Here is a 24,780-nt window from a genome sequence, read left to right as displayed (position 1 = left end):
GTGATTTTTGGCTATTGTAAATTTTATGCGCACGTACGCGGACGGACATTGTGAGGTCCTGAGGTGCGCTGCACCCAATAGGTTTTATGTGTTGTGTAATCCACTGGATAAAATTTTGAAGCCTGATGTTAACAAAAACAATTCCCAAAGATTTGGAAAATGAAACCTAGATGTTGATATTGCCGCGAACCATACATTGGGTTTGTTTATTTGTGTTTTGCTTTAACCTCCCGGCTGCGCCGGTCTGTGTTATCTCTGCGCCAAGGGAAGCACGTGTTCCATTCTTTCTTTCTGTGCCGCATGTGTTATCTGTTGTGATAGGGAGAGCATTCCCATCTAACGTGAACAGCCCAGAATAATCTTCTTGGATCTACTATGTTCTCGATGCGAATCGACGTTTCGAGAACCACGCGCGCCAAAAGATAAAAAGCCTGCAGTGCGGACGCCGGGGCATTCGATTCGACAACACTCGCCTGTGCAAGTCTCTATGTTGACCGCTGCTTCGCCGCCTCTGTATTATTTTGAGTTGTTAGGGGAGCACAAGTTCGCTCCAATAAACGTGTTTCTCATTCAAGACAACTGCATCGTCCTTGTCTTCGTGACATCTGGTGGAGGTGCTGGGTAGCACCCTTCATGCCCACTACAACCTCGGGAAGCCGCCAAGCCAGTCCAACAAGAGCCAGCCTCCGCCTGCAAGATTTACCACCCGAGTTCGGTTTGATGCCAGAAGGGCCGAAGAAAAGGAACGCTGCAACCAACACCATGATGCAAGAAACAAGGTCGCCAATCGTCCTGCAGCAGCCCCGGGAACCGCCATCGTTCCGGTAGGCCCCCGCTGAAGACCCCGAAGAATGGTTGGAGAAGCTGGAGCACGTCCGCATCTTCAACAGGTGGGACGACGAAGAAACTTTCCGGCATGTCTTCTTTTACTTAGAAGATGCTGCTCGAACTTGGTTCGAGAACCATGAGAGTTCTTTGACCGACTGGACTCACTTCAAAAGGGAGTTCCTTAAGACATTCACTAGCGTTGTGAGAAAAGAGCGAGCTGCACTTATGCTTGAAACTCGGACACAACACCCCAACGAAGGGGTCGTGATCTTCGTTGAGGAGATGAAGCAACTATTTCGCCGCGCGGACCCCGAAATGACGGAAGAAAAGAAGTTACGTTTCTTGATGCGCGGTGTGAAGGAGGAGCTGTTTGCTGGACTTGTCCGCAACCCGCCCAAAACCATCGCTGATTTCGTGACCGAAGCCAGCACGATTGAGAAGGCTCTCGAAATGCGTGCTAAGCAGTATGACCGGAACTTTGTTGGCGCGGCCAGTGCGAACTACGTCGACAACATGCGGATTCCGGCTGATAGCCTACGCGAGACCATCCGCGCAGTAGTGAGAGAGGAGCTGCGGAAACTTTTTCCGACGACGCCGCAACCCCAAGTCGCTTGCCTAACTGACGTGATCCGGGAAGAAGTTCAAAACGCTTTGGGAACTTCTGTGGCATCCGAAGTACACTGCGAGCCCCAAGCTATGACGTACTCCGCGGCTGTTCACCGACCCCGCCCTACTCCAACACGTCGTCAAGAGGCACGTCGTCAAGAGGCCCCGCCCTACCGCCGCCCACTGTCGCCCGCCCGACCCCCGGTAGCACAAACCCAGACGCCGAGGAAGACTGACGTATGGCGAACACCGGATAATCGTCCTCTGTGCTACCACTGCGGAGAGGCCGATCACATCTACCGTCGCTGCCCATACAAGAGACTCGGACTACGTGGTTTCTCCGTCGACGCACCACGCCCCCGACCCGGCCAGCACCCATCTGAGATTGAAGAATACCTGTCGAACACCTGCCGTGGACCAGCCCGTTTCAACCGTTCGCCGTCGCCCTACCCGTACCAGTCGTTGGCCCGCCGTAGCAGTGCTGACTTCGCACGTGGAAGGTCTCCCAGCCCACGCGGGGGAAACTAAACGCGGCAACTTCTGGAGGTGAAGTTGCTCTACGGCGAAAAACTGGAAACCCTCCAACGACGCAAGGACGCGCTGAAGACAGTGATTCACGACATGCCCTCATCCCGACGACCCGGCCTAACCCTGACGAGACTCCCGAACACGACGACAGCTACACGGCGCGACGCGTACCCGACCTGACCGAGACGTCCGTTAAGAAGACGACGACAACGACGATGCACAGTGCCCGACGATCAACACGTACAAGCAGAGATACGACGCCCCGACGAACCCGGAACTCGAGAAAGACTGCATCTGACGTCAAGGTGTCCATCGACGGCTTTGACGTAGTCGCCCTCGTAGACACGGGAGCTGACTATTCAGTAATGATCGGACCATTTGCGTCTAAACTGAAGAAAGTTATGACCAGATGGGACGGTCCGCACATACGCACAGCAGGAGGCCACCTCGTGACGCCAAGTGGAACGTGCACATCGCGCGTCACCATAGACGGCACAACGTACCCTGCGGCGTTCGTCGTTCTGCCTAACTGCTCCCGCGACGTAATTTTTGGAATGGACTTTGTGATGGACAACGGTGCAATAATCGATCTGCAGACTAAGTCAATAACTTTTTCCCCCCATCACTCCATGACGCCGGAACCGAACCCCGAACGACGTGCTGCTGTAAGGATTGCCGATGATCATGTCACCCTGCCACCCCGCGCAAGCTTGATGGTCGCAGTCTACTGTGAAGATGCTGCTCCTGACGTCGACGCTATCGTAGACACTGATCAAAGGGTGCTTCTCGACCGTCGTGTGTCTGTCGCAAGAGGCATTGCGCGCTTCAAGGAACACCAATCCCACATTTTGGTTACTAATTTCACCGAGGAGTACCAGCATTTAAACAAGGGCGCGGCAATTGCATTCCTCGAAGAAACGCAAGCAAGTGACGTGATCGCGGTCGCCGATTTTGAACGCACACCCGTAGAAACCTTCAAGCTCCCGCAGGCATTCGACGTGAATCCGGCGCTACCGCAAGAACAACGGAAAAAATTACTGGCTTTGCTGCGTCGCTATCGCGAATGTTTTTCGTCGAGCGCAAAAGTACGTCAGACCCCTCTAGCGAAGCACCGAATTATAACCGAAGATGGAGCCCGACCTACCCGACAGTCACCGTACCGCGTCTCTTCACACGAACGGGAAGCCATCCGGACTCAAGTCGACGACATGCTCAGCGACGACATTATACAGCCATCGAAAAGCCCCTGGGCTGCGCCAGTCGTACTCGTAAAGAAAAAAAGACGGCACATTAAGGTTTTGCGTTGACTACCGGCGCCTGAACAAAATCACGAAAAAGGACGTGTACCCCCTCCCCCGAATCGACGACGCCCTCGACCACCTCTGCCACGCGAAGTACTTCTCATCGATGGACCTGAAGACCGGCTTTTGGCAAATTGAAGTGGCCGAGAGAGACCGAGAGAAGACTGCATTTATAACCCCAGACGGCCTATACGAGTTCAAGGTGATGCCGTTTGGGCTGTGCACAGCACCAGCGACGTTTCAAAGAGTCATGGACACTGTGCTAGCTGGCCTTAAGTGGCACACCTGCCTCGTATACCTCGACGACGTAGTGGTATTCGCCCGGACTTTCGACGAACACCTTGAAAGGTTGGAGTCTGTACTCGAGGCCATTCGTACGTCGGGGTTGACGCTGAAGCCTGAAAAGTGCCGTTTCGCATACGGGGAACTCAAGTTTTTGGGCCACGTCATCAACGCCGCGGGAGTCCTGCCTGACCCGGCAAAAACTTCAGCCATTGCGAACTTCCCAAGGCCAAAAGACAAGAAGGGCGTGCGAAGATTTCTCGGACTGTGCGCATACTACCGGCGCTTCGTCGCAAACTTCGCACGCATTGCAGAGCCACTCACGCGCTTGACGAAAGATAGCACCCCTTTCAGCTGGGAAAACGACCAAGAAAAAGCATTCTGCGAGCTGCAAAAACGCCTGCAAAGCCCACCCGTGCTCGCTCATTTCGACGAAAATGCCGAAACGGAAATGCACACGGACGCCAGTGATATAGGCTTGAATGCCGTCCTTGTCCAAAAGCAAAGCGGCTGCGAAAGGGTAATCGCCTATGCCAGCCGTGGTCTGTCGAAGGAGGAGAAAAACTATTCTGCCTCTGAGAAAGAGTGCCTGGCTATTATATGGGCGATTTCAAAATTTCGCCCACACGTGTATGGAAGGCCATTCAAGGTAGTAACAGACCACCATGCGGTGTTTTGGGTCGCCAATTTGAAGGACCCCTCTGGCCGTCTTGGGCGGTGGAGCTTGCGCCTGCAGGAGTTCGACGTTACAGTCGTTTATAAATCCGGCAGGAAACACTCCGACGCCGACTGCATGTCCCGCGCCCCCGTCGACCCACCACCACAAGACGCTGATGAAGACAGCGCGTTCTTCGGGATCGTTACGGAGAGCGACCTAGCCGCCCAGCAGCGTGCCGACCCCGACTTACGCGTCATAATCGAGTACCTCGAGGGATGCAACGTTGCCGTTCCAAGGACCTTCAAACGCAGCTTACCAGCATTCAGCCTGAGAAACTCCGTCCTTGTGAAGAAGAATTTCAGCCCCAGAACAAGAGCGAATTACCTTCTCGTCATCCCCGCGGACCTTCGTGACGAAATTTTGGAAGCGTGCCACGACGACCCGTCTTCCGGACATCTGGGCACAGCCTGCAGTATTGGAAAAATCAAGGCGAGGTACTACTGGCCCGGCCTTACCTCTGACGTCACCCACTACGTCCGGAGCTGCCGTGACTGCCAACGACGAAAAACGCCGCCGACAAGACCCGCCGGACTTCTGCAATCGATCGCCGTCCCATCGAGTCCATTTCAACAGATTGGAATGGACCTTTTAGGCCCGTTCCCTACGTCACAATCACAGAACAAGTGGATTGTCGTAGCGACAGACTACACGACGCGCTACGCAGAGACCGCCGCTCTTCCGAGGGGGACTGCACAAGAAGTGGCAAAGTTCTTTATAAGCCAAGTTGTGCTGCGACATTGAGCCCCGGAAGTCCTAATCACAGACCGCGGAACGGCATTTACTGCGGAGCTGATGCAAGGAGTATTACGCTACAGCAACACGGATCACCGAAGAACGACGGCGTACCACCCCCAAACGAACGGACTAACAGAACGTCTCATCAAGACAATCGCAGATATGCTGTCAATGTACGTTGACGTTGAACATAAGACTTGGGACGAAGTGCTCCCGTATGTCATGTTTGCGTACAACACGGCTATCCAGGAGACGACGCAGCTGACGCCGTTCGAGCTTGTCTACGGTAGAAGGCCGACAACGATGCTCGACGCCATACTTCCGCACGTAGAAGACGACGACCTCAACGCCGACGTCCACGGATACCTTCAACGTGCGGAGGAGGCCCGCCAGCTCGCTCAAGTTCGTATAACGGACCAGCAGCTGGTGGATGCGGGCCGCTACAACCTCCGACGCCGAGACGCCGAGTACCGCCCAGGGGACCGTGTGTGGGTTTGGACTCCCATCCGACGACGCGGACTCAGTGAGAAGCTCCTGAGACGGTATTTCGGACTCTACAAGATTCTACGACGTGTCGGCCAACTCACCTACGAAGTGATCCCCGATGGTGACTCCGGCACATCACGACAACGCACGCGGCCTGAAGTCGTCCACGTGGTTCGCTTAAAACCTTTCTACAGACGATGACGAACTTTTATTTTCATTTGTTCGGACTGTCGCTTCTGTTAGCATGGGGTCGATGCACTCTTAGAGGGGGGTAATACCGCGAACCATACATTGGGTTTGTTTATTTGTGTTTTGCTTTAACCGCCCGGCTGCGCCGGTCTGTGTTATCTCTGCGCCAAGGGAAGCGCGTGTTCCATTCTATCTTTCTGTGCCGCATGTGTTATCTGTTGTGATAGGGAGAGCATTCTCATCTAACGTGAACAGCCCAGTATAATCTTCTTGGATCTACTATGTTCTCGATGCGAATCGACGTTTCGAGAACCACGCGCGCCAAAAGATAAAAAAACTCCCAAGCATTTCCCCGAGGGAGAACATGGTTAAGTGCGAATGCACGGGGTGATGCTATGAGGGGGAGTAAAGTTAAAATCCGTTGGCATTCGCCCGTGAGCGCGCGCGAGCCGACCCGCGGAGGTCTGGCAGTTTATCGCTGCATATATAGGGGGGTACGCCGCGCCGAGCGCGCCGAGCGCGTCGAGCCAGGTGGCTGAGAGAGGAGGCGAGCGCAAGGGGAGAGGGACAGCGGCGCACGGCAGCTGCAGCCAAGTGAGGGGGAGAGGAGAGAGTGTGACGTCACGGTGGAGAGAGAGGCGCGCGGCAGCTGCTGGAGAGAGGAGGCGCGCTGTGACGTCATACCATGACGTCACGGCGCGAGGAGCGGTGCGGGGAGCGGCGCGCACCTGCGCAGCCACGGCGAGGAGGCGGAGCGAGCGCGGTCACGTGGTGAAGTGACGTCACCGCGCCGTTGCTACCGACGCTCCTCTCCGCTCCACGCCGTTGCTAGGGAGAGGAGGACTGCGGACGCCGCCGCCGCCGCCGGCGGTGGAAGGTTTGGGGTCGGTTATAAAGTGCATTCGCACTTAAAAGCCTGCAGTGCGGACGCCGGGGCATTCGATTCGACGACACTAGCCTGTGCAAGTCTCTTTGTTGACCGCTGCTTCGCCGCCTCTGTATTCTTTTGAGTTGTTAGGGGAGCACAAGTTCGCTCCAATAAACGCGTTTCTCATTCAAGACAACTGCATCGTCCTTGTCTTCGTGACAATATCTATCTATCCTTGCATATATGGGATCAATTTTATGTAGCACATATTTGGCAAGATAATTATTTCTTCCTGAACATATGATCCGGACATATGAGCGCACGAATGGGTCACATGAACAAGATGCTCCAATGGTTGATCATATTATATATGTGTATTTCCATGCATCCACTCAATCGACATTTCATGCGTCAACCAGTGCAGATAATTTTTCATAGTACAGATTACTAAGCAGGGCCGCAAACGTACTTCACTGTCTGATTTGCATAGGGCATGAGTTGATGTGTATATATGTACACACATCAAGGGATGTATACTATGTATGCCTGTCGCGTTGTGAACAGCGCTGTGGCAAGCAGCAGCTTACTGTTCGGGTTGGCATCCACGATGCTGAGCACTGCGGCAGCAGCGAGCTTCTCGCTCCAGCAGGTACTTGTGACACAACAGTGAGAATGTGTATTACATCATACCTCATAAAAATCAACATATTTTCCATCCCGAATGCCCTATTTCGGATTTGCAGCACGTGCATGCATTTAACCATTGCAGCTACCGCCTCTTAAGTTACATAAAAAGAAGGGGGGCAGTGCCTATATAGCTTCAACAGACCACATCTCTCAAATAAGGCTTTATTTGGTGCACGAAGTACATGCTCATTTGTTGGAAAAGCTGAAAGATGGCTTATTTGATTTCAGGGCTTGGTTTCATGTCGACATACATTGTTGCAGCTGGGCAAACCGGTCACTATCGCGAAGCACAGCTCATTCACGTAGCATAAGTGAGACTATGTTGTTGGAAAAGCTGAAATATGGCTTATTTGATTTCAGGGCTTGGTTTCATGTCGACATACATTGTTGCAGCTGGGCATACCGGTCACTATCGCGAAGCACAGCTTATTCACGTAGCATAAGTGAGACTATGAAATTGAATACACAGTGTTATTGATCACGTTTACTCTATAAAATCACATACAATGGAAACTAAAACCACCCCCCTAGTTGCATTTACTTCACAAAAAATGTTTGGTCGAAAAAAATGGCAAAGCATTCCGATAAAAAAGAACAGGCGACGAAAAGTTACCATTCGAAATTAACAGATGGAACAATAGAATCCCAGCGCAACCGAGGATTAAAATAGAGAAGGGGGCAGGTGTTAATGTCACAAAGCTAAGCTACAGATCATACGAATTAGGGGTCACAATAGCGAAACTTCAGCTTTTATTTGGCGACTTGATCACAATTTTGGCGAATACGGTTGTGCCCCAGCACCGTCTTTCCAAACGCTTCGGTGCACAGAGCACACGCGTGACATGTGTGATGTCACTCCGCGCGCTATTCTTTTGAGTGCCTGCTAAAACGGGACCACCGTTCGGGCTCTGTTGCCGCGATGTAGAATGCTGAATGCTGGCGTTGACGGCTTCGTTTCGAGCCGCAGCAGGTGTGGATCTTAGTTTTTCTATTGCTTATATTTTTTTTTCTAAATTTGAGCTTTTTTTTGTAAACTGAAATCAACGCGTTATTTTCTTTAATAATGGCGATTTGATATGTTTAAGGTTGTTTTGGTTTGGGTCGCAGCCAAGGACAACGTTGAATTACCGTTCTCCATCGCGCAAACAGACATGTCCCGTGCGCGCTCTGTGCAGCCAAGCGTTGGAAATACGCCGCCCAGCAGGGACGGCGACACATGTCTAGACATGCTCTAGACATGTCTAGACATGTCTAGCCATGCTTGGGCTGCCTCCTTTGTTCGACCAGATCTCCAACATTCGCCATAGCTTGTATGCCGATAGCATTACGGTGTGGAGGGTAGGTGGTAGTGGTGCGGAGATACAGGAACGCCTGCAAGCAGCCACTGATGTACATGTGCACGTACACGACAGAGGATTGGAATTTTCCCTGCATGAATGGGATATCCTTCTATACAACGCCACAAGAAAAACAGGCAACCATCATCTACTCCAGTCATTCAAGTGTTCCTCCAAGGAAACGCCATTCCCGCAACTGGCTGAATTTACGTTCTGGGCTGGCGGGTGCACAAGAAAGGAACCAACACCGAAAGTATTCAAGCATTGCGCAATGCATCCACCCAGGTTAGCAGATTAATAAGTAGGATCGCAAACAAGCAGCATGCACTCAAGGTGCTCTACGACCTCTGCCCGATGCAAACCTTTATCATCAGTGCAAAAACATACTTCGCCCCATATCTGAAACACAGCAGAGCGGAAATGAAAAAGATATATTCGAATAATTCGAAAACCACCAAGGCAGGAGCCGGCATCCCTATCAGCGCCACCAGAGACCGGCTGCTAGAGATGGGCTTTCATAACACCTTACAAAAGGTCAATGAAGCCGAACGTACAGCCCAATACAATCGCTTAGCAGCTACCATCACCAGTAGAACCACTCTAGAATCCTTGCGCGTTCCTTACGCCTATCAAAATTGACACAACACCACATTACACCTGGAAATCCGGGAGCACATCATTAAGGCAGCGATCCCCCCGCAACGTGCATCCATCACACGACCAGGAGCGCAGACAAGCAAGGCCTATGGAGCTGCACAAGTTCTACCCCTGTAATGCAGAGGTTTGCTACATAGACACGGCGAGCTATTCTGGCTGAAGCGCGGTAACGACAGTGGTGGTTGCCCACCAAAGTAATGGGGTATTCTCATTACTTGTTTTGTCTTCATCTTCCCTTTGTCCCGTGCTTCTCGCTGTTTTGTTAAAGGTATCCTCATGTTCAGTCAACGCGTCCCGCCCAGATACAGGAGAAGTGGCCATCGCCCTCACCATCACGGGTACACGGGCCGGCATAATCACATCGGATTCTAAGACTGCCCTGAGCAACTACGCATGGGCGGAGTTTCTACGGAAGCGGCGCATATACTACACACCCGCTCTGACACAACAGCAAGACAAGTCCGTCTGGTTTGGACACAAGCGCACGCGTCAATCCAGGGGAACGAGATTGCACACAAGGCAGGGTGATGATTGTGCAACAAGGCTGACCGCGAGTCCAAAAACGTGGCGTCTGACACGGGGGGAGGAATAGGCTCTAGACATAGGAAATATCCCGATCGCAAATCCCAGCATAAATTCTGCTGGGAAATCAGGTGGGCATCCTGGGAAATCAGGTGGGCATGGTGATCAATACTGGAAACTTACCTGGGCAACGTTTATAAAGCTGGGAGTAGGTGGGAATAATGGCGGTAGGTTAGGTGGGCACGTCGGCTATCCTGGGCAATACTGGTGGCCTTACTGGTCAACGTGACCCACCACAACCATGCTGGCGTTAATAGTGTTGCCTGATCGTCTGCGATGGGAACGCCCTTTTTTCTCCTTGGCAATGCCCACCGTCGTTTTCCGTTAAAATGCGCTAACAGTGAAGGGCGCCATGGGCGTTCGAAAAAAGCGGTATAGACATCGACAGCGCGCATGCAATTTGTTGTGAGCACAGCATGTTTATATTCGCACGTACAGTATTTGGAAGCTTAGCCAGTGATATACCTCCAGGCCTAGAAACGAAGCTTCACTTGAGTGGGCCGGCCTGCGTGCGCACAGGCGTGCATAACGCAAACTTATCTAATATATGAACTACAAAATGACATGCCGGGCTCTGCATATATATAAAAAGATGCAACACAACGAAGCCAGCCAGGAAACCACCACCGTCGTTCCTAGCCATTGTCGCCTGCAGCCCCGTCACGCCATGAAATTGCTCATGGAACACGTACTGTTTGCTTACAGAACAGGCTCTCAAGTCCTGCTGGATGTAAGTGGCACCTGACCTTACCGTTCACCGACAGCATAGGCGTCCATGACAATGCTAGAGTTTTATTAATTTTTAACGCGTTTTGAACGGCGCGCGTCACACGACTCAGTTGGCCGCCGGCAGGGGGGCAGCGCGACACAAGACGACGGCGGCGACGTTTCGGCGGCTCGCTCGGCTCCCACCGTCATGGCTGCCTGCAGTGGTTCTACGACTCGGTAAATGCTCAGCGGCGTGAAATTTCTGGTTACGTGACGACTATGGATTTATCTACCCGACGAACAATTACGGCTGGGCAGTTAAGGTAAGTGAAACGTCATTTATTAGTCCTGTGTATTAGTCCTGTGTCGAGCCGGTGCCGGCCCTTAGGACTGACGTTCTGTGTGTGCAACGTATCGCTCGCGTTGGTGTGCGATGTCTATCATATCGGCGTTACGCAGATTTGGCATTTGACAAGCGACCTTTTCCGTCTTGTCACGCATGTAAGCAGCACTTGCTCCAAAGTTTGCGCCTTGGGTTGTGCGAAGTAGAATCATGTGTCATTAGTCAAACTGACCGCACCGAAAACGCTACCGCCTTGTTCTTCGCTATGAGACACCCAAAAATACCACTTCCCTCCAACCTCCAGGTTATAAAAATAATGTCTAGATTCGTCTAGAGCAGGGTATTGGAGTATATTTAGGGCCCCTAGCACGCACCGCACTATGAATGTTTCAGCAATAATGTGTTCAATTATGAGCGTGAATAGTGTTGTGCGTCCGTCAGCCGCCTCGGGAATATGCATTTATACAAATTTTTATGCGACCACGTTGAAACATTGCGCTTATCGTGCCTCGTATAGACGTTGGCGTGCTACGGACGGATAAACAGCGTTGTTGTAACGAGGTGGCCGCTGCCTTGCGCGTGCTGTAAAGGTCGAAACTTTTTGTAAATGGCAATAAAATGTGGGTTCAGACTCTCCATGTCGAAAGGTGTTTGCCTTCTCGTTCTCACATGCCCATCCAAAGTATCATATTCCCCGCGACGCACTCCTTTCATTTCATTCCTTATTGTGAAAAGTTAGTTACCTTGCAGAAGCGCAAGTGTTTAAAAGAGCATGCCTGTTTTATGTGCGCTGGCTTTTTCGGTAGTGATCCGCGGCAATTGCAGTTCTTCTGATAGATACAAAAAAGAAAAGCAGTAGTGTAGATATTTCAGGCCATTTTACGAAACCAGGGTGGTTTAAATTGGGAGGATCCCTCAAATTCGCGCATCCCCTAGTCTAAGTGCACATTCAGTGCGTGGAACCCCCAAACTAAAAAAAGGGGTTCTCAGTTCTTTTTCATGTAAATAAATGAGCAGCTGCTAAATGTCTTGTGCATTCCATCTGGGAACGTTTTACCTTCAGACAAACTTCCCTGAACTGTAAAGCCCAAGTATTGCACCCCTGTTTACAACACTTGTCTGAACAGACCACATTCCCGCATGCCTCTACACATCTTTCGAGTGGCGTAGCTTCTGAATGCGCAGAGCGTGTGCATTTCAGCATAAATGTTTGCCTTATAATTTTATTTTTTGTGCTATCATTACGGTAAATGTTACTGTTCTTACCAATAATTCTCAGAGAAAAATTAGAAGGATCTTTTGAAATATTGATTGCTGATATCCATGCCCCGTGGTTTTTGTCGGTTACGGCATGTTTACGCACAGCCTAATGTTGTATAGGAGTGATTTTCATAATCTACCCTACAGTGGGCAAGGCAGCCTGGTGATCTCTGTGATTCTGCATTTTGGGTGCACCAGGTTCGAGGAAAAATGACTGCGTCTGGCATGTTGGTTGATAATAATCGGCATTTTGCAGGCCATTTTCCGCTTGCAGGCAGAGAAGTTGCTTTGAAGATAAAGAACGGGCACGACATACTCCCAGGCCATGGACGAGACTTCTCGTGGGACATCGAGTGTGTCCGAGCCTAGTAAAAAAATGGTGACCACATTGCTTTTCTGCAGTTCTGAATTTTCTTGCATTATGTGCCATGTTCAATTTCACTAAGCTGAATTTGCCTATTTCAGTTTAAGGATTGTTTTGAAAAGCATTTGAGCCTTAGCAGTGTTACTACTTCGCTTATAATGTTTTGACACAGATTAGGTTGACCGATCAGATGGCTAGGTAACATAACGAAGTCTAATTTCCAAACTTGCACCATCTTCGCACGAATCTAGATAAGTTATCACTGCTTTCATCATATTGCTGCCTAGAACTGTTTCAGCTTGTAATTAAACGTAACGAGGCTTGGTGTTGGATTTCGGCTAGCATGATGGTGTCTGCCTATTTACTTCGGGGTTTGTTCTTATGTTTTGGCACATCTTACAGCTTTTTAAGCCTGCAACACTGGTTGAGCAAAATAGTGAGCTTGGTGTGCTCAATTTATTGTTAGTTTTGTTACCCTGTGAACAGTTTTGTTCCACCATGAACATGCACATAGTTTAACCGCATTTTGAAACAGAAATATAAGATGTTACAAGTGTCAAGTAAAAAAGATGGAGGTAGTCTTGTAGTAGTTTTCTTTATCCAAAAAACGAGGAGGGGACCCTTCACGATACCACATCCTGAATTGGGAGGCTAAGAGGTGTTGGCGTACCTAACTAGCTTGTAATTAATATGGAGCTATAACTGCAAATTAGTTTTATGCATGACTAGGATGGCATGCACTAATTATGGCTAAACGACGTTATCTTTACCATTTTTCTTCATGTGTACGACCGCAAGCCTTTGAACTATAGAGAACAAGTTGCCAGTGGGTTATTCAGGATTAAGTGTTGCAGGTTTCAGATTCACATTTCAACTGATGGGAACTGAGGGGCTCTTGGCCATGGCACGTTTTCCTATTTTTTCAAAACAAGGCTTCTTTGGGCTTCAAAATCACCCACGGCAACTTAAAATACTAATGTGGATGTGTGCCCCCTCTCATTGAATGATTAGTCTAGCAGCAGACATCACATCTGGAATTGCGGTGAAGCGTGGTGATGGTGATGAAGAGTAGAAAAGGAAAAAAAAACATCAGATGGCCCGCCATATTTTTTTTTCTACTGGGCCTCTCTTCATTAATTCATTCTGAAGGAGCAGCGCAAACTAGACAGGACAAAGGGTAGGACACAACACGAGCGGTCGTGTTGTGTCCTACCCTTTGTCCTGTCTAGTTTGCGCTGCTCCTTCAGAATGAATTTATACCAACTGGCCGAGTTCTCGACCCTGTTGCACTTCTCTTCATTAATGTTCTCCACGTGTGCTCTGCTGGTTCGTTATGTCACGGTGACGTGGGCATCTAAGCAAACATGCGGATTCTCATCTCAGTGCTTAGAAAGCTTCTGCTGCTTTCCAGCTCTGCACTTTTTCTGCCCACTTGTTTGGAAGCTCCAGTTAATTTGTACATGTGGACATAAAAGAAAGCTTGCGAAGAATCAGACAAACATATTTGACGCTGACCACGCTGCAATGAAATGGTTACCAATGAGGGAGTAGAGGAAAATAACCTTTGCCGGCTGCAGGCTAGTCTCGAGAATGTGCACCTGCTTACAGGGCTTTCTCGCAAAACAAATCGTTGGCAGATGAGCGGTGACAGTAGAATATGCTACTAACCATCCACTGCACTTCTGTCCTGGTAATTAGTGCCTTCTGTTGCACAATGCAACAATTATTGCCCATAAAAGCATTGCTTGGAGCAGCCAGCTAACCACACGGCTGACCATTTTTCTTAGGAACCTACGTGGACTTTCAATGCATCGCATTGGGCCTTTATGTTTGTATTTGAACTGGTTCAGTATATTGAGCCTGATTCTCATTTGTATCTGCTTTTAGCAGTTACTAAAAGCAGATACACCACCACCAGCTTCGCTTGCTGGAGGAAAAGTGTTGCTGGAACTGTGGTGTCCCCTCTTCCCTTCCTCCCTGAGCCAGTTTTGAAAATTTTTGCACCTGTAGATGGGCAGGTAAGCAGAATTTTTTCCCTTGTCGTTGCTGCACCCTAATGAAGGTACCCTAATTGCTGCTGTACCCTAATGTACCCTCATAAGGAGCCAAAAAAACCTGAATTCAGCCTGCAATTTAAATCTCGGCAGCACTTTTCTTTTAACTTACAACTTCAGGTCGATGCATGCGCAGCACTCAAGAGCAAAGTTCAATGAACAGTTATTTCTTAGAAATGATTGGTTCTTATCCAACTGCACTTTAATTTTTGGCCATGTAAGAATGCTGTTTAATAGTCGACATAAAAAGAACGGTAGCGTCAACAACTGGTTTAATACCTCATTGCACACAGCACAGACTGTCCAATAAATTGGGGTTTTGGGAAACGAAACTGAGAACGGCAGCCGCTCCCGACACCCTGCAGATGCGTGCCGGAAGTGGCTCATGTCGCACTTTTCTTCCTATGGAAGAACAATACTTTGTCGTGGCTAATTATGTCCAGTGAAAAAGCAGTGAAAACGTGTACTGTAAGAAGTGTAACGTGTTCCTACCACACAAGTCGCAGTAGACAATGTGGCCTGTGTGCTAGCCGTGGCGCTTCGATTTTACGAATAATGGCCTGATTGTAGCAGCTTTTTGTAAGAGGTGAATGACCTGGTTTCCATCGTGTACGCATAAAAATAACCCGCAAGAAGCAGTAATAGAGCACTCCAGAGTTTTACCGCCACGCATTTCAATAGCTGTCCTGCAAAAGCTATTCTATAAACGCTGTTTTCTCAGTTGCACGTGCTCGGTTATGGATTACTTCAAAAGCATTAAATAAAAATTTTGGGTAGATTAGAATATATTTTAAGAAGCAGATTTGGTTGTTGCAGATGCGACTTGCTACAATATTGTGTACGCGTAAGCCCCACCAGAAGTGGGAGCGCTGAAGACCAGCCGTCCAGGTGGGCAGTCGTGTTTGATTAGCTATTTCATACTCGTGGTAACGATGGCACTGATGACGATGATGGTGCTGGTACAAGACTTCCCCACTGGTGCACAGTGTGATAAATAGAAATGAAAACACGCGATGGTCAATCTACCAGTAGATACTGATAGACACCGGAATGCTGGGCTACGGACTGGCTTTCATGCAGCATTTTTCTCCCGTGCGTGCTGTTTGAACAGTGCAAATGTTGTAGCTGGCTGTAAAGTGTGGCGCTAATTCGTTTAAAATACCCAAAAAATTCCGAGTGCTCGTGAGCGTGTGCCTCGAGCAACCGCCTACCAACTCCCGCATGCACAGTGCCTTTAGCGAAAAAAGAGGCAAAATGTTGGAGGAGTGCCTCGGGTTGCCTGGCGACCAGCAACGCCACAGTTGCTAAACACTTGCTCCATGGAACCTCGACAGAAATCGAGGAAAGTAGCGCATGCGTCGTGCATGTGAGCGCACCACTGCGCCCCAGCTGTTGTCAAGTGGCGCATGCAGTGCTCGTCAAAAGGACCACGACGATATTTTTGCACATGATGACTACTACTACCACACTGCAAAGCATCGACGGAACATGTAAACAGACAATTTCAAACTTGTACAAACGTGTGCTGCCGGGTTCTTCAGCGTTCATGTAGAAAGAAATCCTGCAGCTTCACTATGGCTCAATCCTTGTTTGACTTAGTGCACTGAAAGAAGCCAAATGTCGGTGAAACATTAACAGTAATCAACTTATTTAGCATCCCAGACACCAGACCACACAGCCAAATGGTTGAGAGCAAAGGAGTTCAAAAAGTTTTTTAGCAAATTATTGTCCCTCTGTGCTCTCCATTACCCTTCGAGCTGCATTAATTGATTGTATGGTGTATTCGCTGACACTACAAAGGCGATGAGGAACGCTGTAGTGGAGCGCTCCAGATTAATTTTGACCACCTGGGGATCTTTATTGTGTGCCCAAATATTGAACATGCACGCACTTATGCTTTCACCTCCAATTAAAAAAGTGGCCACCGCACACATTGGGCTTCATTGCAGAGTTGGTTGGCACGCATACGTTGTACATTCTTTCATCACTGAGTGGTCATTCCTCTTTTGGGGTCTAGCGACGACACCAAGCAAAAAAAAAAGGTTCCAATCCACGCTTTAACGGTGGTTCGAAAGCAAAGCTGTAAACGACACCCACAACAATTGCCCATGCCGTCACTTCAATTCACAAACGTGGCAGTGCAAAGAGTGAAACCACATATACTTCCAGCCGTTATCTGTAATTCACGGGGGCGGCGTCCCCATTACAGCAGTGTTGGTCATGGCCGGGCTAGAGCGCCGGACGCCGCCGCTGTATCCCGGTCGTGCGTCAGAAGAAAACGGTGACGAGCGTCTTTCTAGGGGTGATACAGCGGAACAACGTCATCCTGATGAGCTAAGCTAGAGGCTACACCACCGCAATACACAAGCGCAGACACCGAAGCAATTCGGCATGTGAGCTTAGTGATTCCCATTTATACCGATAACTTGTTAGCTTAGTAAGGTTGAGAATTGCAAGAAAGCTGAGAGAACTTTTATAATCGCTATTTATCAGATCCTGTTGATTCTTTTGCCTTGTGTAATGCCTGTTAAAACACAACCAAATTTATATTCCGTAATTTAGAGAACAGAGTCCCTTTCGTGCAAGCACTGCGCAAAAGGTAGCGTTTCTCTAGTGACCAGATGTCTGTAAAGGGGTCTGTACATTTTGTTTTCCTGCTCTCCAAACCAATCCTTAACGCATCTTTGGTGTATGGCCACTAAACTCCGTCGGGTCTGGGTTACCCAGGAGGTGATGTAGAGCAAGTTAAAAAAGTCGTGTGAAGGAAGCGCGCAATGTACGCGAAGCTGCACAAGAACAGGCCCAAACAACCGTCGCTTAAGCAGATGACAAAGCCAACGGATTGGTCCTACCAACGTGCCCGCCGGGGCGCACAGCTCCGAAAGCAACTCCGGCGTTCGGGGAACGCTGGGTAATAGCGCTCTTCGCCGCTCCATCTACACAGGGCTCCATGAGTGAAAAGGGCCCTCCTCCTCCTGAGCCACGTTGGGAGTTTCTTGTTGCGCACTCCACGAAGGAACCGTTGGCTGGTAGAGGCAGAAAGCTTTCTTTAAAACTTGTCCGCATTTCAAAACAACTACACGTGATACTTGGCCGAGATTCCAAGCATAACCAGCATAATATCAGTTGAACCAAAAATAAGGTAGGTGGGGCGGCCAGCTTTGCTCTTTGCCCATCTACGCGCCGACAGTGTAAAATTGGCCGGGAATCCAACCCGTGCCCTTGTGCTCGGCAGCGCAACGCCTTAGCCACTGAGCCACTGCGGCGGGTGTGTGTTATCTTTTGGCCTACCAAAACCTTAATAGTATAGCAGTGCAGTGGTTCGCAGCCATGACTGCCCCAAGGACCCCTTCTTGGCTTGCGAAACAGTGGGGACCCCATGATTGAGCATTTGTTGATCAGTGTCATTATGTCAAACAATGTGTACTTGTATCTACAAGTCTTTGAACACTAAATCTTGCCTTAGGTAGGCATTTTTATCTCTTGTCATAGCTGGCCTGTTGTGCGCAAAGGTGGTGTTAAAATATGCACTACGCAGAGAAACTAAACATACATGTAATGCAGCGAGGCCACCTTTCTGCATAGCAAGAAAGTTCTGACAAAATCGAGAAAACAGTGGCAGGGGAAAAGTTTTAAAAGAGGCTTCACGGACCCCTGAAGTGCTCTCGCAGACCCCTTTGGAACTGTCGTATAGCATGTTGCAGAGCACGACAACACTTATTTGATCAAAGCTTTGGATTTATGTGACCAGTAAAGGTTGGGTACATGATTTAGCTTTCTAATAAAGTAAGGTACAACCTCAACACAGGATATAGTACTTATACCTGATTCAAACAGCGCAAGTTGATCAGTTGGGAGTTTAAAATTAATTGCTTTGTTTTCTAATTGCAAGTGCAGATTGGTCCAAATGTGGATGTGCCTGACGCGAAATGGACGTGGCTGATGCGGAACACGTCATATGGAGAATTCTGCCTGGATCTGGCAACCGTACAGAAGCGGCGGTACAGGATGTGACGGGGCAGACCTTCCACAACATGGAATGGGCGATAGAGAAGACAGCATCTTTGTTAATGTGGAACTTGAAAAAGTATGTGAACCTGGATATTGTTACCGTGCGCTTTTTAAAAAAATAAGTCAAGATTATATTGTCGATTTATGTAATATTTAGAGCATATAAGATCTTTTCAACTGGCTGACACGCAAGTTTTGAGTTGGTATTTTTACTGGGGAATAGCTATTATTACAGAAAAAAACCCGTTCCCAGCTCTTCAACCTGAGTTCAGGCTGAGGGGTAGTTTTTAGTTAAAAAATGGGAGGGGACCTAAGACATTTATGATTGTGAGAAACAACACGCTGGAAAAAAACAGGACAACAAAAAGGGGCACAACACTAGTCCTGACTCGAACTAGTGTTTATTAGGCAACAGAAAGAATGCGCATATACATGCAACTACGCACCTGCACAGGGGCAGAAGAAAAGACTGATGAAGCTGTGCATAGGATAATGCGCTAAAAAGACAAGAAGTTGAAAGAAAAGGTGTGTGGAGAGGGGCTGACAAGTCACATGAGCATATCGCCAACTAGCTTGGCTTTTTTGTGTTAAGTTAATCGAGGTCTGGCTTACGCAGTCACCTTTATAGACCATAATTGCCTGGCTCTCCCTGGGCGCTGGCATTTTTCCGTGATCAGTGTGCTGCCATGCAAGCGCTTTGTGGGGGAATGTGGGCACGCCAGCTGCCGCCCCCGCAGCGTGCCAACGCTCGTATCGTGGACTGGATATCGTGCGTCTCGTGGGGCATGAAACTTGGTAAGTGCCTTCCTATTTGATGTATACTGCCACAGTTAGCTTGTTCACCAAAGAGCACATTCAAGGAAAACGAGAAATAATTCTTATGCGAGGTTTGACCATGCTGCACAGATTATGAATGCAGTGTGTGGCACGTTGTTTTCGACAAAATCATGACTTATGTGACTTTATTTTGTAGTGCGAGACTTTTTGATGCCCACTGTTGCACCCGGGTTATTACAGCCGCTTGCTTTCTTTTTAAATCCCACCTCCAAGTCACCATGCCCTGCGTGAAATTCACTATATATGGAAGCTACCCGTTCAAGCATGACTGCGCTGCTGTTGACTGCACTAACAACCAACACAACTGCAAAGTCTTCACGCAAGAATTAACCCACAGAAATAGGCGTACAGATAATGTACCATTGTGCAAACACACAGAAGCATAAGAAAGAAAAGACACAGAGCTGGCATGTTTTTCCTTCCTTCTGTCTGTGTGTTTGCACTGTTTGTATGAATGAAGTTACACCAACTTCCCCAATTTACTACACAGAAGCATAAGAATAGAAAGACAGACATCACTTGCGTATTTTTCCTTACTTCACTCCAAGTGTGTAACTCCTACTTTACTCCTATATGAAGTCTAATCACCCTATAAATTTTCCTGGGGCTCACAGTGCTGCACCCAGGGGTCATCACACTGAACTAAAAACACTGAATCCAGCAGTTTGGCTCAAACAGCGAAATAGTGTGGTTGCATGTTTCTTCTAAAACCTGTTACTGACACCATTGACGTCCATTGCTGACTTTGGGTATTCACAAGTCCTTCCTATCCAGCAGCTTGGCACGAGCAGCAAAAAGGAAAAAGAAAAGGTGTGGCACGCCAGTTTAGAAAGCCCGTTTATGGACCTCCATGACGCTTGCAGTCAGAAACTCCGGTTTTTTAGAAGTCAGCTGTATTTATTTCACGAGGCCAAGGTCTGCGAAAATCAACCCTTTGCTTGCGTTGCAGCACGGGTATGTGAGAAGGGCGAGTGTGCAGCTAATCCTTCGGGTATGGGGAAGTCACCTACAGTAATTGACCACAAAATGGTAGTGCAGCAAAGTAGATCCTCACAGGCCACAATTCGAGCGAGAATGATTGACAGCATGCTTGTGAATATCCAAAGTCAGCAATGGACGTCAAGGGTGTCAGTAACAGGTTTTAGAAGAAACGTGCAACCACACTATTTCTCTGTTTGAGCCAAACTGCTTGATTCAGTGTTTTAAGTTCAGTGTGATGACCTCTTGGTGCAGCACTGTGAGCCCCAGGAAAATTTATAGGGTGATTAGACTTCATATAGGAGTAAAGTAGGAGTTACACACATGGAGTGAAGTAAGGAAAAATATGCAAGCGATGTTTGTCTTTCTATTCTTATGCTTCTGTGTGTTTGTGTCATTGTATGTCTATAGGCTTATTTCTTCGGGATATTTTTGCACTAATATTTTGCGCTTGCATTGCTTGTTAGTGCAGTCAACAGCGGCGCTGTCACGCTCGAACAGATGGCCTCTGTGCATGTGAATTTCTCTCTGAGCATGGGACTTGAACGTGGGAATTGAAAAGACGCCAATAGCTGTAAACACCTAGGTTTAACAATGCACATTAGAAAGACTGGCACTACAAATTGTGGGCTAACGTACGATATAACAGGACCCCGGCTATCTTAGTAGAGAATGTGCTACGCGCCGTACACTAGCCCTGAGGAATCCGAAGACCCGCGCACGGGTTCGGGTTGTCGGAAGTTTTATTGCCCGGCAGATACGGGGCATATACCAGACAACATGTCTATCGCTTTTTGGTACACAGAGGCTCTGTTTGCTCGCTCAAGCCGCGGTACCCAGACCTTGATAACCGTTATCACCGCTGCGGGAGCAGGGGAGGCATCTGTGCGACCGATCAGGGCAGAATCTCTGCAGAGTACGTGGAACAAACTGGGTTCCCGTCATCGGGGCGTAGCCAAACAATTCCGACCAAATCGCCCAGTCGACTCCCTGCGGAGCGCTCGTTCGTCCTGCACGTCAGCATGGTGGGGAGAGCAGGTCTTCCCTTGGTCGAGGAGAGGGTGGCGCGAAGGAAGGTGACAAACTGGTCCACCTTCCCCCGTGCCCTCGCGCACAGATTCACAGCGAGCCGGTTCGGCGCGTCGCATGGGGTCACGAAGGGGTCATGGCTCACGCGATGTGCCGGCTGCCCAAAACGGCGGCTCCCGGTTCGCAAAAGCATGTGCAGGCGAGGCGTAGGGAAACACGGGTCCCCACAAAATCGAACCACACAGTTCGTGATTTCGACGAGAACGCGCAACACCCTTCATTCACGACATGCGACACACTGTGACACACTGCATCTGTGTGCAGTGTGGTCAAGCCTGGCATAAGAATTAGTTCTCGTTTTCTATGAATGTGCTTTCAGGCAGTAAGCTGTGGCATGATGACACATCAAATGAAAAGGCATTTACACAATTTCACTCCATACGAGACGCACAAAATGCGTTCCAACTTGAGCGGTTGCATTCGGCTGGGGCAGCGGCTGGTCTGCCCGCAGTAGCCACAGGAAGCAGCCGGACGGTGCAGCCCAAGGAGTGCCGGGATATTTTGGTTTATAAAAGGTAATGTTGAAGGCTTCTACTATATTACTATATTATAAGCATCCGATTTCTATGCTGGAAGAGCCCCTCATTATCACCGAATCGAGGTTTGCATGCACACTTTTTTTCACTGTGCGGGTAAATTTGCATATGTGTGATGTTTTATCGTCTGTGGGTGCTCTTCTTTTCAGCAGCTCCCATCTGCCCCACGTACACTGTTATGCAAGAGAGCAGTATCTGGTAAACGACACGTCTTTTACAAGGCACAAAAGCACGCGTGTGCTTGACTTTGGAAGTTGTAAAACTGAAGTTATGTGGACGCTTTTTGTTCACCAACGAACAAAGCCTGCCTATTTTGTTTTTAGCTGAGAAAAGGATTTGCACACCATATCGAGACCCCACATTTTTCAGCCCTTGTGCCATCTTGTGCATGTACGGCATGACCGCACGTTTCACGAGTTCCTTTACTGAGTTCTTTTGCTTGCCGTACATGCACAAAACGGCACGCAGGCAAAATATGTGGGGTCCCTATATAGTATGCAACCCTTTTCCTCAGCTAAGAACAAAATAGGTCGGCTTTATTTTTTTCATTGGTGAACAACAGAAAACGTTTACATGGTGTAAACACACGCGTGGTTTTTGCCTTGTAAAATGTGTGCCGTTCGCCCAATACCGCTGTATTGTGAAGGAGAGTACATGGGGCTGATGGGGCCCTTCTTAAATGTAAGACCGAAGCGCACTTAGGGACTATAAAAGATCGCACGTACGCAATTTTACCTGTGACTTGCAAAAAGTGTGGGTGCAAACCCTTTTTGGATGATAGCAAGGGGCACTTCGAGCATAGAAATGTAATGGTTAGGGAGATACCAGAAGCCTTTTACGTGAACATTTAAAAGGCTGACTGCGTAAGCCACACCTTGATTATGCTCCACAAAAAAAAGAAGCCAAGATTGTCGGCCATATGCTCAAGTGATTTGTCAGCCCCCTCTACACAAGCTTTATCCTGTGTTTTCTTGTTTTTCAGTGCAATATTGTTTGCAGAGATGCATCAATATTTTCTTCTCTCTCTGCGCATGCGCGCAGCTGTGTGTGTTTTTCCATTTTGCTAATACAGGTTGTGGGTCAACGCTTGTGTTAGGCCTCTTACTGTTATCCCATTCCTTTCCACGCCCTGCGGTTTCAGTATGTTAATGAAAGTCAGAAAACATTTTGGGTGAGAACCATATTTGCCAGTAGTTTTTTTTTCATGTTAATGGTTTTAACTCGTTCATCCTTAGACCAGGCTGAGTTCATGCATCAGAAATAGAAGGCGACTTAAAATGTTAATAAGGGGAGAAAACGTTTTATTGAGAACATAAAATGGAAGGTCTGTGTGAATTTTCTTGATGACATATGTGGCCTGCCTTCTACTTTCGGAATCCCCTGGTGAAATGTGCGTCAACTATGCCCTCAAGTACCCGTGGAGGTTATTTACAGAGGCGACCCCCCGTGAAAAGAGGGTCTGTGCACAATAAAATGAAGCTGTGGTGTGAGCGCACGGTTTCGCATTACTTCTTCCACATTAAGCAGCAAAAGTGTCCCCGCAGCCACGCATACATCTATGCATATTTTGTCAATACGGCTGCCATTCCAGAAAAATTTGCGACACACTATTCACCCTGTGACGCCTATTCCCGCTATACGGGTATGCCGCCATCTGTACTACCATGCCCCCCATAGCGGCGTGCCCGATAGTGCCCGCCATTTGTCATGGCGGTGTCTCCACTACAATAATCCACTATTTTGACCGGCAGCAGCTTCCGCTATGCCCGGCGTGGCGGGATGTCGGAGAGTGATTACTAAGCACTGTAGGTTGAGTCGTCTTAAACTTCCGGCAGCTCACAGAATCCTCACAAGATGAAACCCAGGAGTGTGGCGTAGGCTGCAGACATTCAATTTCCCCACCCCGCCCTATGCCATCAACAGTAACCAGAAAGGTTCCACGACACATGCAATGGTGTGGACTGTAAGCGGCTTCACTCATACATGGTTTGGGCCTGCTATCTCGAACCCCAGTCCCCCAACCCCGGATTCCACATCAGTAATTCTGAACAGTGGGAGGCCGGGCTGTTCAGCTGCATTCCCGAAGTACAAGTTGCAGTCGTCCAGCTTGAGGAAGACGCCACCACGGGCCATGGTCTCCTGCCGCCGCCTGACGAAGCGCCCATTCCGATCCCCCCTCTCGGGTGACTACGCTCAGCAAAGATGAGAAATAAAGTTTTATAAGGTCTCTTATAAAGAAGAAGGTCTCTCTCCCACGGGGATAGAGGAAAGGGACCAAACAGGTAGGAAACGCAAAGGCATTCAGTAGTCATTTCAGTAATAGTGCAGAACCTTTTCCGGTTATGTTAAAGTCTTAGTAGGTCTTAGGTGAACCCACAGTTGTTTACATGGATGCAGTCCCGTAAGTGTGGAACTGCACAGTGGGCACAAGAAGGAGTACCAGCAGCAAAGTTACCTGAAGTGCTTGTACGAGAACAGCCAAGTTCATTTACTAAGATATTTGAGCAGGCCTCCTTAAAAATAAAATATATGTCACATAAAGAAGCGCTAAAATTAACTGTTTTAAAATAAACAATGATAAAAAAAACGTTTTTGCATTCGTTTTTTGCGGAATAAAATAATTGTCCACTAAGTATGCTCTTTGTGGGAGAGTAAACACTCTAAAAATATTTTGCAAATGTTGTTTATATATTACAACAAATTTCCTATTAAGTTCTCTTGGTAGACCCATTTTTAGTACAAATATTAAAATAATTTTGTTTGAGCACCTTTCTCGACACTGTGAACCTTACTATT

General features: G+C 48.5%; 1 protein-coding gene across 1 annotated transcript in view; it reads left to right on the top strand.

Annotated features, from left to right (window-relative positions):
- Positions 1-24,171, top strand: part of LOC144165852 (uncharacterized) — a 52,113-nt gene extending 27,942 nt beyond the window's left edge. Inside the window, exon 2 of the mRNA XM_077695616.1 lies at positions 23,998-24,171. Within this exon, the coding sequence (XP_077551742.1) occupies positions 23,998-24,171 (174 nt within the window). The remainder of the gene's footprint in view (positions 1-23,997) is intronic.
- The last annotated feature ends 609 nt before the right edge of the window (positions 24,172-24,780 follow it).

The sequence above is a fragment of the Haemaphysalis longicornis genome, unplaced genomic scaffold, assembly GCF_048455015.1.
Source record: "Haemaphysalis longicornis isolate Haplotype H1 unplaced genomic scaffold, Haemaphysalis longicornis Haplotype H1 scaffold_15, whole genome shotgun sequence".
NCBI classification, from domain to species: domain Eukaryota; kingdom Metazoa; phylum Arthropoda; class Arachnida; order Ixodida; family Ixodidae; genus Haemaphysalis; species Haemaphysalis longicornis.
This window is presented reverse-complemented; position numbering and strand designations above follow the sequence as displayed.